This window comes from Epinephelus lanceolatus, chromosome 24, assembly GCF_041903045.1.
Source record: "Epinephelus lanceolatus isolate andai-2023 chromosome 24, ASM4190304v1, whole genome shotgun sequence".
In the NCBI taxonomy this organism is placed as follows: domain Eukaryota; kingdom Metazoa; phylum Chordata; class Actinopteri; order Perciformes; family Serranidae; genus Epinephelus; species Epinephelus lanceolatus.
This window is the reverse complement of record NC_135757.1, coordinates 18,806,494-18,819,809: the sequence shown is the minus strand read 5'-3', so window position 1 is coordinate 18,819,809 and position 13,316 is coordinate 18,806,494. Positions and strand designations below refer to the sequence as shown.

Sequence of the window (13,316 nt, the reverse complement as noted above, 5' to 3'; positions counted from 1 at the left end):
TGAATGAAGCATGTTTTAGCATGGCAAAATTGCGGTTTCTTTAATGGAGTCTAGTGAGTTTGGCTACTGTGATTTCAGAGCTGTGTCTGGCTAAACACAAACAACCCTATTCTTTAACAAAAGGTCTGTCTCTGTAGGGATCCTTTCCATAATGTTTTCAGACGCTTAGAATAACAATCTGAGCCTGTCAGTGGCAAAAGCAAACAGTTTTAGTGGACGTATAGTGACAATGTACAAATGCCGTGAGTGGTTACATCGCAGCCTGTTTCACTGCTGGCGGCTGCAGCAGTTTTGCTCAACACTTGACCAATTTAAAAAAAAACTGTTTTTCCCATTAGTCACTTAGACACAAAAACATGAGAAAATAGGGTCCAGGTTGAAAAACGACTTACCTTACCCTTTAAAATGTCAAAGCATGAATTTCCCATGATTAGTACTTTTAAAGTAAAAGGGATAAAAAGAAAAAAACGAAGAGAAGGAAGAGTGAAAGGACTCTCCACTCTGGATGTGTGTTTTGTGTGTGTGTGTGTGTGTGTGTGTGTGTGTGTGTGTGACAAAAGCCAGACATGATAGCAGTGAAAGAGAGGCAGAGTGGGAGAGAAGAGGAGGAAAAAGGAAGCAGATGCTTGTGTGTTGGCACAAAAATGATATGTCCACTCAGTCACACACACTCTCACACAAACACACACACACACTCACAGGCACAGAGAGCAATTGCTCAGTCCACAGAAGGAGCAGCACATTAAAGAGTTCCAGTATTGTATTGTAAAATATTACTGACCAACTGCAAAGTGGACCTCAAGGCCACAGAGCGATTGCATGGCAACAAAATGGAGTGTCAAGGTGTGTGTGGGGGGTGAGGGTCATCTCAAATTGAAGAGAGAAACATAATGCAGCAGAAAGATGGTTTGAAAGGGACAAACAAACTAAAAAATGATCGATGATCAAGTGACAGGGGTGCATGTAAACTTGTAAAACAACATTTAACAACATGCTAAATCAATGTAAACGCGTACACACACTTGAGTAAACGTTGTCAGCCTCTCCTGTGTTAATGGAGGGAGGTAGAAAGACTTCAAGTAAAACAGAGAAGATAAGGAACAACACACACTCAAACACAAATACGGCCTCTTTCTGTTTGTATACCTTGAGAATCAAACATACGGTGTTTGTGCAGTGATTTCTTAGGAGCCGGGTGTGTGTGTGTTTTTCCTTTTGTGCAACACGGCGAGTGAGGATGGAAAGGAAACAGAGAGATGGGTGGAAAAGCAGGTGGAAAGACGTACGGAGAGGTGAAGAGACGGAGTCAACTGAGGACACAAACACACACAGACAGCTCAGACATCTCCATCAGCATCATGTTGACAGCGTGAAGAGAAAAAGCAATCCTTTAGGAGGCAGAGGAGTGGTTTATATTCACAGGAGAGGAGAGGAGGGGAGGGGAGGGAGAAAGGAAGGAGGGAGGTGGGGATAAACAGGGATGAGAGAGGAACAATGAGACAAAAAAAAGAGAAGAAGGGGGAGTAACTGTTGGATAGAAAAGGAGACATGAAGAAGAGATGGTGAGTTGAAGTAAAGGAAGAAGAAGGTCTGAGGGTGCAAAGGAAGAAAAGAAACAGGATGAAATAAGACAAAAGTCGGGAAAGTGGAAGTGTCACTATTCATCAGTGACTTTGGTTAGAATACACAGCCAAAAAAAAAAAGAAAAGAAAACATCCGTTTGATAAAGTTACTGAGTGCTAAATTCCTAATGTCCTCTCAAGGACTGCGTGTCATCATCTTGATACTTCCTAGACTTTTATCTTTAAGATACTGACACTTATTTCAAGAAAGAAGCTGCATTGCTGGAATTCACTCACACCTGTTAGCTGAAGAAAAAAAAACTAATTTAAAAGCTGAATAGAAAACATTCTGTAATTGCAGTCCAGGAATCAGTGGGATTTTGGTAACGAATGAAAAACAACAGCAGCATCAAACACAGATACACATCAAAATAACATTAGAGACAAGTGCAGTGCCCATTCAAATCATGCTTGTTTGGTACAGGCCGATTGCTTGGCCTGTAGTGCTGTTTCCTTAAGAACTGCTCAAAGAAACTTCAAAGTCAACACTGCGCTTCTTTGGGTCCTTAGCAATGCACCTGGGCCCCAAACAGCTAGAGGTTTATTATGATGTTAGATATGAAAAATATTGAATTATGGTGCTATTCCAAGTCATTGTACCCCAAAATATTACACACACACACACATATGTATATATATATATATATATATATATATATATATATGTATACATATATATATAAAATACTGTGTGCTTCTACTACAGCCGCCCCCGAAAGTTGGAGATGCAAATCAGTCCAGCTGTTGTTTTTTTGTTTTGTTCATGTATTTTTTTTTTATTTATTTATTTTTTTTGTCAGTCAGTGTGCAGTGTACTTCTGAGGAAGTTTTGCTCCCCAGATTTAGCTCCTCTGTACAGGCAGCTGTGTACATGGAGGCAGCCTCCTGGAGGAAGAGAGGCTTTGCCCGGTCAGGCTCTGAGATAACGTTATCTTTTACCTTCTGCTCAGAGGAATTCAATTTACAGCTTACAGCAACTGAACATTATACAGTCTATGACTTTTGTTTTATATCTGTTATTGGCAAAAAATGTTGTTGCACATTTCCAATCAGTTGTTGTTACATTCAAACTCTCAAACTCTTTATGGGAAAAAAGGGACGAATAGTCAGATATTTGTTTTGAAGAGCCAAATCTGATTCGACTGAGTCGGGTTTGGTCCTAACTTCTAGTTCTTCTAGGGAAACATAGCCCTGCTACATTTACCTGACGTAGATGTGTTGCAGATTCAGATGCTACTCAGAAACTAGTTGTGGATACTCGTGGTCAGAAACACTGGTGAAATACACAATTTCAAATAGGTGTATTAGTCGCTTGATTCGACATAACCACCACAGTCAAAAAGAGGATCAGTTTAATTTGTGGAGGGATTTTGTTGGCTGTAACTTTATTCGTTTTTTAAGTTATTATGGCAAACTTACACAATGGACGTAGATAAAGACATGTTGACTAAGCCCTGAAGCCCTGAAGCCCCACCCTGCATAGAGTAACAGAGCGTCATTCCCTTGTTAAATCAAAATCTGTAATATTGAACATATAGTGTCTAAACTGCACCAAATTCAACATCTGCCACGTGTGAACAGTTGTCAAGATATATTAAGGACACACACATACATACAGTGATTACGTGCTTTATAGTCAGATGATAATTAGTGAGGCAAGCTATTCTTCTGCTCACTGAGGTTTCTTCTGAGGTGTGTGTGTGTGTGTGTGTGTGTGTGTGTGTGTGTGACTGAGTGTGCTGCTCTGCCATGCTGCCTGGATGAAGTGAGGATGCTCTCAGTGATAAGTATTTCCTGGGTGATGATAGTTGATGTTCCACATGACTGTAACTTAAGTCTGTGTTAAGTTTTTTTCTATTTTGGATGTGTTAAATTGGGCCAGTGTATCCATAAAGAACTAACCTACTTATAAAGGGCTCTCCTTTATTCTAAAAATAAGTTTTAGTACAACACTACCCTTTTGTGCTTGTGGCCTGCACTGTAAGAAATGACTAAATTAGCAAAGCAGACGTCACTGTTGCTAAGTGCTTATCTCTGTGCTATTTCTGCAGGTTTTCAGGTGATGCTTTGAGTTGCTTCAGGTGGCGCTCGTTTGTGTTTTCACTGCTCATCCTTTCTTAGTTTATTGTAAACAAGCAGCTACTATTGTTGGTACTAGAAAAATATAATTTTTTTAAGAAGTTTTTTAAGAGCAGCAAATTCTGTTAAATCTCAACTTGTAAGCAAAATAGAGCAGTGTAATTAATATTCACAATCATGAAATTGTTTTTATGGTAATTATGGTTCAATATATTAAAAACTGTCACACTGTCGACACTTGAAAGAAGCTTCCTGTTTTGAAATGAATGCATGTTCACATTTGTCCTACATATACTTTGATCAAACGGCCCATAACATCACCCCCAATATAAAACTGAAAGAAACTGCTAAAAGATTCAGAGATTCTGATGATGCAAATCTGCAAATAACAATAGCCCGCAACACAGTGGGAAACAGTTAAGAACGAGCAGTGAACGCATCAGGGCGAGTAGCCTCAAAGCGGGTGACATTTGTTAAAAGTACCAAGCGTGTCCGTCTGTGCATTGAGAAGTTTTTACTTTAAATATCTTCAAATAAGTGCGATATATAATAAATACTCAGTAAGTTTCATATTTCCAAGAAGAGATGAAGAACAGAGGAGCCAACGAGGAGGACAATGAAGGGAGCGAGTGAGAGGATGAGAGAAAGGAAAGAGACGAGGAGGGAAAAAGAAGGAGGGAGGGCGTCCCTGTAGGCCTCTTTGTTGGGCAGCGATGTAGAGATTTACAGGCTCTTGTCCTTCTGTGTGTGTGTGAGTGCATCTGTGTCTGTGTCTGTGTCTGTGTGTGTGTGTGTGTGTGTGTGTGTGTGTGTGTGTGTGTGTGTGAAGAGAGAGTAATTGAGCCTCCCTTCATCCAATATTTACCCACCAAACCGGAGCAATCATGCGAATTATGTTTACTGGGAACGAAGTGTCTTTCTTCCTCTTTATCTTTCTTTCTCTTTCCCACTTTCCTCATTCCTCACCCACTCCCTCTCTCCTGGCAACTAGACACCATATCAAGATCCAAGCCAGGAGTAAATCACACACACACACACACACACACACACACACACACACAAACACACACTCACACACACACGGGGGGAAACAGGCCCATCTGTATTGATGATGGCCTAATTTAGATCTCTTTATTGGACTGATTTACGATGGCCAGACAAATCTGGGCATCTGGACCCAAGTGTGTGTCTCAATGCATGTTTGTGTGTTTGTCCAGTTGAGCCGAAACCCAACCGGACACACAATATTCTCCCTGCTTCATTTCATTCTTATTGCTTGTGTTTTTTCCTACCTCTCTGTGAACCAGCGGTGTCCTTTTCTCCCCCCGTCATAGTCTTGTTTAAGCACTTTGACTCCTCTCGCTGCTGCAATGATGACGCACGCCATCCTGAAACATTTTAAAAATACACCAATCATCATGCTGAACAAGGCAGGGGCAGCACTGCAACACAAAAACACTCAGGCCAGGGTTCTTCTGGGTCAAGGTCACTGAATCTCTTAATGTTCTGCTGTGCATGGAGGTTTTTGTATCGCAGCTTTTTGCGATTTAGATGTCAATCACAAACAATCCCCTGCATGTACAGTGAACTGGAGGACTTTGAAAGACGTTCATGCTATGAGACTTTGTGAAGACAGGGGATCTTGCATGGTAGAGCCCTGCGTGGGACTGTTAGTCCTGCCCCTGCCCGCTCCCGCTAGATTTCTGACCATTACTGCCCGCTCCCGTAGTATGTCTCTCCACGAAGAGAACAAAGACTTGTTCATGTTCTTCAGCCACCCTGGAGTCATCACCTTGTTTACTGTCTATCCAGTTTTCTGCTTCCTGTTTTATGCTGGAGAGAGCACAGGTATTGGTTGTTGACAATGTTCACATCATTGAACTTCACTATTTGCATGAGCCAAAACTAAAACCTTATGATAATATTAAACATGTTTGATTTGATTAAAGTAAAGGGAAGAAAAAGACTGACTTAAAACAGCTCATTTTATGGCCACCTCACACCCAATGATCAAGATCACAGGAGAGCGACATAAGTCTAAAACTCTCATGATTTTATTCCAACATTAGAAATTCGTCTGTGACAGTGTAATTGCTTGAAAAGCTGTTTGGTGTGAGGCCCACAGCATGTTAAGTGTTTCAAGGATGCACCTCACTATAAAGATGACAATTCACATCAGCAAGGAGAAAGTGTTAGGAAAAAGAGTTCTGGGAAGATGTTAAAAAGAGTGGATTTGTCTTTTTTTAAGATAAGAGCAAATTTGGAAGACTGCAGGATGAAGGGATGTAATCCAGGAGGGAGAGGACGCCTCAAAGGCACATTCAACTTCAAGATCAAGCTCAGGTTTCAACTTTTATTTGTCCCAGTGGGCAGATTCACAGACACTATAAAAAAAACAGCAGCTTGACTTTGGGGCTTTCTTGATTTTCTTTCAGAGGTAAAACAAAAAGGTCTCGCCTAAAATAACAAAAATGTTTTGGCACCTGCTGAGGTTTAATGATCAAACCTCATTTCTTTTTATAACATTTGCTAAAAGGGAAAGTTCTCGTTTGTTACAACTGCCGTAATTTCTTTTTCTTTTCTTTTTTCCATTATATGTTTATTTGGAAAAGGCAATATAATGGGGTGTACAAAACCCTTTAGATATTTTTACATACATGCACATATGCATATGCACAGAGAAAGGAAGGAGCCACAATGGCTGTGGGCCGCAACTCAGTCCTCAGTCCATCTTATACTATATATACTGACATATACCCTCTCATGTATGCATGTGTTTGGGAAGTACTTAACATTCAACTGGACACATGAGACTTGAATTATTCTGCAGGAATTGTATGAGAGTTTGTAAATGGATGGTTTGATATAGTTTTGCTGTGGTTGAACCTAGTCCCCAATCTATCAATAAATTATTTTCGCTGTTCTCCATGGACGGCATTCTTCATGAATTCAAGGTAACACAGCATGACTAACTGGTATAAAAACGGTCATTTTGTGGGTGAAGTATGCCTTCAATTGCTGAGATCTAAAATGCAGCAGCATCACTAAAAAGAAGAAAAACAAGCAGTCAGACAATCCGATCTTTAAACTGCCAGGTTAGTCAAACTTGTGCAAGAACTAACTGTTATAAACATTTATCACAGTTTATGGACCAACTTCTTTGGCTCAACTTTGACCTATCATACTTCCTGTAGTTGCAATAAGGGATTATCACTGACATTTTGAGAGCACTCACGTTTCATTTCACCTTCAAGTGGTTTCGATGATCTGGCATGTTGTCTCGCCACTTTTTCTTGCCCTGTTGTACTTTGTTATAGCGATTTCGCTGCATTCCCAGATCAAAGCAATGACTCTTGCGAGTCCGATGTGACCATAACTGACAGGAATAACAGCCAAAACTACAAAAATAAGAATGATTTCATCTAAAATCTAAAATGTCTGCATCAGCGTAGACATCTGTAAAATGTAATCTTTGGTGTGTGTATGAGAAAGTGTGTGTGTGTGTGTACAGTAGTGTCTATAGCAAGACAGTGACAGAGGGCCTCATTGAAATAACTGTGGTCTCAAGGGGCCAACTAAAAAGAGAGAGAGGGTAGGTGAGGGTAGACAGACTATATGAGAGTCCAGGGAATCATTTAGGGTGTGTGTGTGTGTGTGTGTGTGTGTGTGTGTGTGTGTGTGTGTGAGTGTGTGAGTGTGTGTAAGGGGTGATTCATCCGTTCTGGTGGCGGCTAACCTTGGCATGTCCTGCCACGCGTGACGGGGTTACATCTAGACGGCACTCTGTCGTCCTCTAGGAGTGTGTGTGCAAGAGAGTTTGTTGGGGTGTACAGGAGCATGCACCTTGTCTGGAAGAGTCAGCCTCCTGTGTGTGTGTGTGTGTGCGTTAGTGAGTGTGTGTGTCTGTGCATCTGCATGCAAGAAAAAGAGACAAAGAAGAAGAAAAAAGAGCGAACGGGAGGAGAGAGAACCACAGTCAGGTTGTTTAGTGTCTTTGTATGATCTTGCCCCCGGGAGAAAGGGCAGAAAAAAGAATAAAAAATGTGTGTGTGTGTGTGTGTGTGTGTGTGTGTGTGTGTGCCATTGTTCTGCTGTCAAACACTGCAATGAGCACACACACAGCATTAAAACACACACACAGACACACGCACACACAAAAAAAAAGCCCTGCGATGACAGTATATTTATGCCTGCATGTGGAAAGGACAATTGTATCCCTGCAATCCCTTCGTTCTTGTTTAAACTCTGCCACACACACACTGACAGATCACAGACAACTGTTCACCTGCCATTGTCAAGGACTGAGTGTGTCATCTGTCTTCGTGTGTGCGTGTGCATAAGGAACTCTTGACACCAAACACACACACGCAGCTGGGGGCTTTTAAGAAAGGGGAAGTACGTTTAGGGGAAGTTGACAGCTGAAGAAGTTGGTACATGAATAGTATTATATGGACACCTGAAACACACGCACACTTAACCCAATTCTTCTTCACTTTCACTCACAGAATCACTTTTTTAAAAGCATTCTCTGTATCTGAAGATGCTTGCATATCTGATTTTAGACCTGCCTGTCAACAACATTAATGATGAGAATAAAAAACATGTTTTCATCATTTTTCCAAAAAGTCAGAATTACACAGGGTGCACATCATAATATTATCTGCATATTGAAAGCCAATATGGTCAATGAGGATGAAACAGGCCTACCTGACTGTAAAGACAGTGACCAAAGGGAAGAGTACATTATAGATGAGGGAGACACCCCAGTAGTGTTAGTGTCAGGTTAGTGAGAACTCCTGCTACCTTGCTGTTTTAAAACTGTCACACGCAATTGCATATTTCCACCCACAATGTTGTTGCATGTGGATTGAAAACACAATTGCATTTACACTTTATTCAATGTGCACACAATGTGTCCCTGACCACCACCATGTGGTCATAAATATTTGGACATCCCTGTCCACAATAGTTTGTCTACCTTTAAGTCCAGTGCTTCATTGTGAGATCTTCTATAGAGTCATCCCCTAAACAATGGAGGCTGTTAAAGCAGCAGATTAACGTTCACGGTTTTGGAATGAGATGCTCAACAATCACAAAGTTATGGGTGTAAGGTTCGGGTTACCACAAAGCAGGTCTGCACACTGCCGGCTCCAAATACAGAGTTTATTTCTCTTTTTAAGGCAATATTTTGATCTACAAAATCTTCCCCAGGCCTTCCGTTAATAAATCAAAATGTTACCTTGAAAAAAAAGAGAAAGAGAAAAAAGATAAATAAACCATTCGGAACTGGACGTAATTGCCTGTGAAAATTGCCTGGACGTACACACACTTCTTGTGATAAAATGTAAGGGTGTCCACAAACTTTTGACCTTTTATTGTATGCCTCAACGTACTTTCTACTCAGAAAACACGAATGCACTTTACACACTCATACAGAAGTAACACAGTTCTGTATTTTTAGCATAAATGCTGTATTATTTATTTAGGACAGGAAAGGGGAAGGTGATTGAAGGGAAGTTCCTCATCCGTTTAAACAATCAAAGCAAGCATATCACTCATGATTTCCTTTATCTTTCTGCCCCCTTCCCTCCCCCTCACCCCACTTCCTTTTTCTTCATCAGGTTCCTGAGCGATTTCTGGAGGTGGCCCAGGTGACTCTGCGCGAGTTCTTTAACGCCATTGTGGCTGGAAAGGACGCAGACCCATCCTGGAAGAAGGCCATCTACAAGGTGATCTGCAAACTGGACAGCGAGGTTCCTGATGTCTTCAAATCCCCCAACTGTCTACAAGAACTCCTCCATGACTGACTAGGGCGAAGGAGGAAACGCAGCGAGCAAGACAAACCTCTAAGGACAGTGAGAAGACTGTAAGAAAGCACGACTTAGACTAGGTTGAGGTCTTCAGTGAAGTGCGTTTGACAGTTGTAACGCAATGCAGAGACTTGAAGTGGTTCTACTTTGAGGCTTCTGGAGAGGTTTGTTGATGGTTGTTTTTGGTCAGCCCAACTTTTAAAGACAAACCTGCCCTCAAAATGTTTTCTAAAGAAAAAAAAAATTCCTCTTGAACGAGGTAGAGGGCTCGAACTCAGAGTCAGACAATGCTCAAATTAACATATTGTGAGACTTTTATAAATTAAAAGCAAAACAGTGAAAATCCTTGCACTTACAGAAAAACTCCACCATGCCGAAAACCCCTGTCTTCTCTTTCTCCTCCACCTCGTCCAAGCTCGCTCTTCATCCTTCTCTGGAGGAACAAAGTGAGGAGGAAGATGATGGATCAATCTTCAGCCCGTGACTTGGGGTCGGGGGCGAACTAAAAATAAAGATGATAATATATAAAAATCTTTTTATTGTGGATGTTTTTAAGTTACATGGACATTTTGGAAAAAAAAGTGATGTTTCTGTATTTTTTCTCCTTTGTATAAGCGTACAGCCTCTCTTCTATGAACCCCTCAGTCACTCACATAGATATACATGCATACACAGGAACACACACGTACACACCTCTTGAATAGGAAAGCACAGTAGCATTCCCAAATCCTCACCTGAACCCAGAAAAACTGGACATAAATAAACTTAGTTGTTGTTTATTTCCCTTCTTTTTTCCCCCCTCCTATTTTTACTTCTCCCTCTTCTTACTGTACTGAGACTTACTGGGTGTTTGTTTTGACTGTGTGGCTCTCCCTGCCCCACCCCTTCCTGTCCGCCCCTCTTGGCTCATGTTGCATTCAGGCACCCAGAGCATCAAAGACCCAAAACTTTTTATTTCATCTCTCAGATCGAGATACTATCAGTTACATTTTTACAATATTTGAAAAAGACACAAGACAAATTGAATGGAAAACTGGAAAATCAGATTGATTCGTTTACCGCAGTTACTGCACTTATTTTACTTATTTTCAATGATAATATTGATAATTGAGGATGGTCCCTTTTTCCTTGGTTTTTACATGGCAGACATCTTTGAAATTTATATTTTGTTATGGATGATTGGCGACAAATAACGAACTGAGTGGAACATTTTACAGTTGAAAAAGAAACCTGTTTCCTTGCTTTTTGGTGGGCAAACTATGAAAAAGAGACACTGTCTCTTAATTATTTTGGCATATCTGCACCACAATTTCTGACCAAATACACCAGCATTATCTATACATATCTGTGACAAGCTAGTATCTGGTCCAACTACTACTAACTTATTTATATTTTCAATGTATAGCACTGATGCTAGATAAATTTGGGATCCAGCATTGCAACCCAATCAGCGGAATAAGTGTTGGCTTTGGCTTCTGCCAGCCACGGATACATTTTATTTGTATGTTTCATATGTAACTGACATGTATAAACTTTGTTTCTTTATGATTCAGTTTTTAATTTTTATGTTGTGACAACACTGTGGTTAAAGTGTGGTACGGTTTAGGCATTAAAAAAACAGTAAGGGTTAGGAAAAAATCATGCTTTAGTTTGAAGTACCCAGTTTGATCACTACAGACACAGCTGGACATGTCCCAAATTGTTGTTAAAAAACACTTGGTTTGGTTGCTACAAACACTGTTGGATCTGTGTTAAAAAGATGTAGTTTGGTCACGCCGGTGGGCATGTCCTGCCGTTCAACACTTGCTGTTGTCGCTACAATCATGGCTGGACATGTCCAGAACTGTGTTCAAAAATGTCCAGTTTGGTTGCTACAAACATGGCTAGATATGTCTTAAACTATCGTTAAAAAACACTTGGTTTGGTCGCTGCAAATACGGGTGGACATGTCCAAAACTGTCATTAAGAAAACACCTGCTTTTTTTGCAACAAACACAGCTGAAGGGTCTCAAACTCTTGTTAATAAACACCTGTTATTTTTTTTATAAGAACACAGCTGGAAATGTCTCAGACTCTCCTCAAAAAATACCCAATTTTGTCGCTACAAACATTGCTAGACATGCTCCAAACGACCGTTTTAAACACTTGGTTTAGTCGCTGCAAACAGGGCTGGACATGTGCGAAACTGTTAAGAAAGGGTTTCTTAACTGGTAAGAAAAGGTTTTTTTTCGACAAACATGTCTGATGGGTCTCAAACTCTTGTTAAAAATAAAAAAAAAACTGGAAATGTCCCGAACTCACTCTCCAAAAAAGAATCCAGTTTTGTCGCTACAAATATGGCTAGACATGTCCCAAACTACCCTCAGAAACACTTGGTTTCGTGTCTGAAACTGTTATTGAGAAAACACACGCTTTTTTTTTTTTTTTTTTTTGCAGCAAATAGGGCTGATGGATCTCAGGAAAAACAAAAAAAGTAACAAACAAACAAAAAATTGGAAATGTCTCATACTCTCGGCAAAAAGAACCCAGTTTTGTAACTACAAACATGGCTGGACATGCCCCAAGCTCTCATTAAAAACACCTGCTCTTGTTGGTCTCAAATAGTGGTCTCCTGCTGTCTGTTGCTTGGCAGCTATCTTGGCTTATATATGTAATCTGATCTACATCATACATATGAAACCTATGAATATAACATTCATGGTGTGCAGAAACATAAAATACCTACATTTTATTCAAGAAATTGGGCTCAGTAGTGATGACATGTTAGTGTCATAACAATTTTGGTATTGTTCTTTTTTTTTTTTTTTTTAAATTTAATTTGTGTTGGATGCTTCATTTGTTCATTGTGAGATTATCAGATTATTGATTATTTACGATCAGTACGTTCAGTTTAAATGCAAAGTGGATTCACGCTATTGTAAATCATTGTAATAGTGAATGAATCATTTTGTAACAATTGACAGGAAGCAACTCATTCATTCCAGTTTAATGTGCTTTGCAGATCACTCTCTAAGCAGCACGTCATTCCCACATGATGCTAACACAAGAATCATTCTTCATGGTGCTCTGGGACAGGCTAACCTTTGGTGATACACACTTGCACAAAGGATTTTAACACTTACAGTATAAACACTGGTGACTAACCATGGTTTAATCAGCTATTCTTAAAACCTCAGAGATGTCAAAATTCAATCCCCCTTTATGCTGAAATTGTAAGTCACTGCAAGAAAAACAGATTTTTCTCTTTGCTCTGGGTGGCCAAGAGGGGCAGCTGCACCGGCCGGGTCATGTGTGAAGTGTTTAAGGTTTTAACAGCAGAAAAAAAAGACATAGGACAAAATGCTGATATTTGTAGCTTGTATAGATGTAATAATTACTCTGATCATATCTGATATTGTTATTATTTATAATTGAAATAATTATTCCCATTAATGTTATTCTGATGATGATGATTATTATTAATGCTTGCTACAGATCTGACCAGTGGTTTACTCATTGTTTATCCATCACACTGCAACATGAAATAAATTATTCTTTGAAAAAACAAGAGTATGTAAACAAGTGTATGATTGTACTTTTCTCTGTTCTATTTGTGTTCAGCAGAGGTGTGGAGGGCGTTGACTGTTTGCATGTGCCTGCCCACACACACCAAATCGCCATCAAGCAGTAACTAGGCAACATGATGGCCACTTTAACTCTGTCCATGCCCTCACTCCCTCACTCACTCTCTCCCTCCGTCTCCCTCTCTCTGGATTCTGTATAGGGGACATGTGATCCCTTGTTGTTGTTGCTGATGAATTGAAAA

At 40.1% G+C, this 13,316-nt stretch overlaps 1 protein-coding gene and 1 long non-coding RNA gene across 3 annotated transcripts in view; one reads left to right on the top strand and one right to left on the bottom strand.

The window, feature by feature from the left end:
• The window catches only part of LOC144461942 (uncharacterized), a 241,714-nt gene extending 236,362 nt beyond the window's left edge, over positions 1-5,352 (bottom strand). Inside the window, exon 1 of the long non-coding RNA XR_013490525.1 lies at positions 4,994-5,352. This is a non-coding gene — a long non-coding RNA (uncharacterized LOC144461942). The remainder of the gene's footprint in view (positions 1-4,993) is intronic.
• LOC117249869 (prospero homeobox protein 1) overlaps positions 1-13,058 on the top strand; it is a 57,405-nt gene extending 44,347 nt beyond the window's left edge. For both annotated transcript variants that reach the window (XM_078165971.1, XM_033615671.2), the window contains exon 7: positions 9,323-13,058. In XM_078165971.1, the coding sequence (XP_078022097.1) occupies positions 9,323-9,508 (186 nt within the window). In that variant the 3' untranslated portion in view covers positions 9,509-13,058. The remainder of the gene's footprint in view (positions 1-9,322) is intronic.
• The last annotated feature ends 258 nt before the right edge of the window (positions 13,059-13,316 follow it).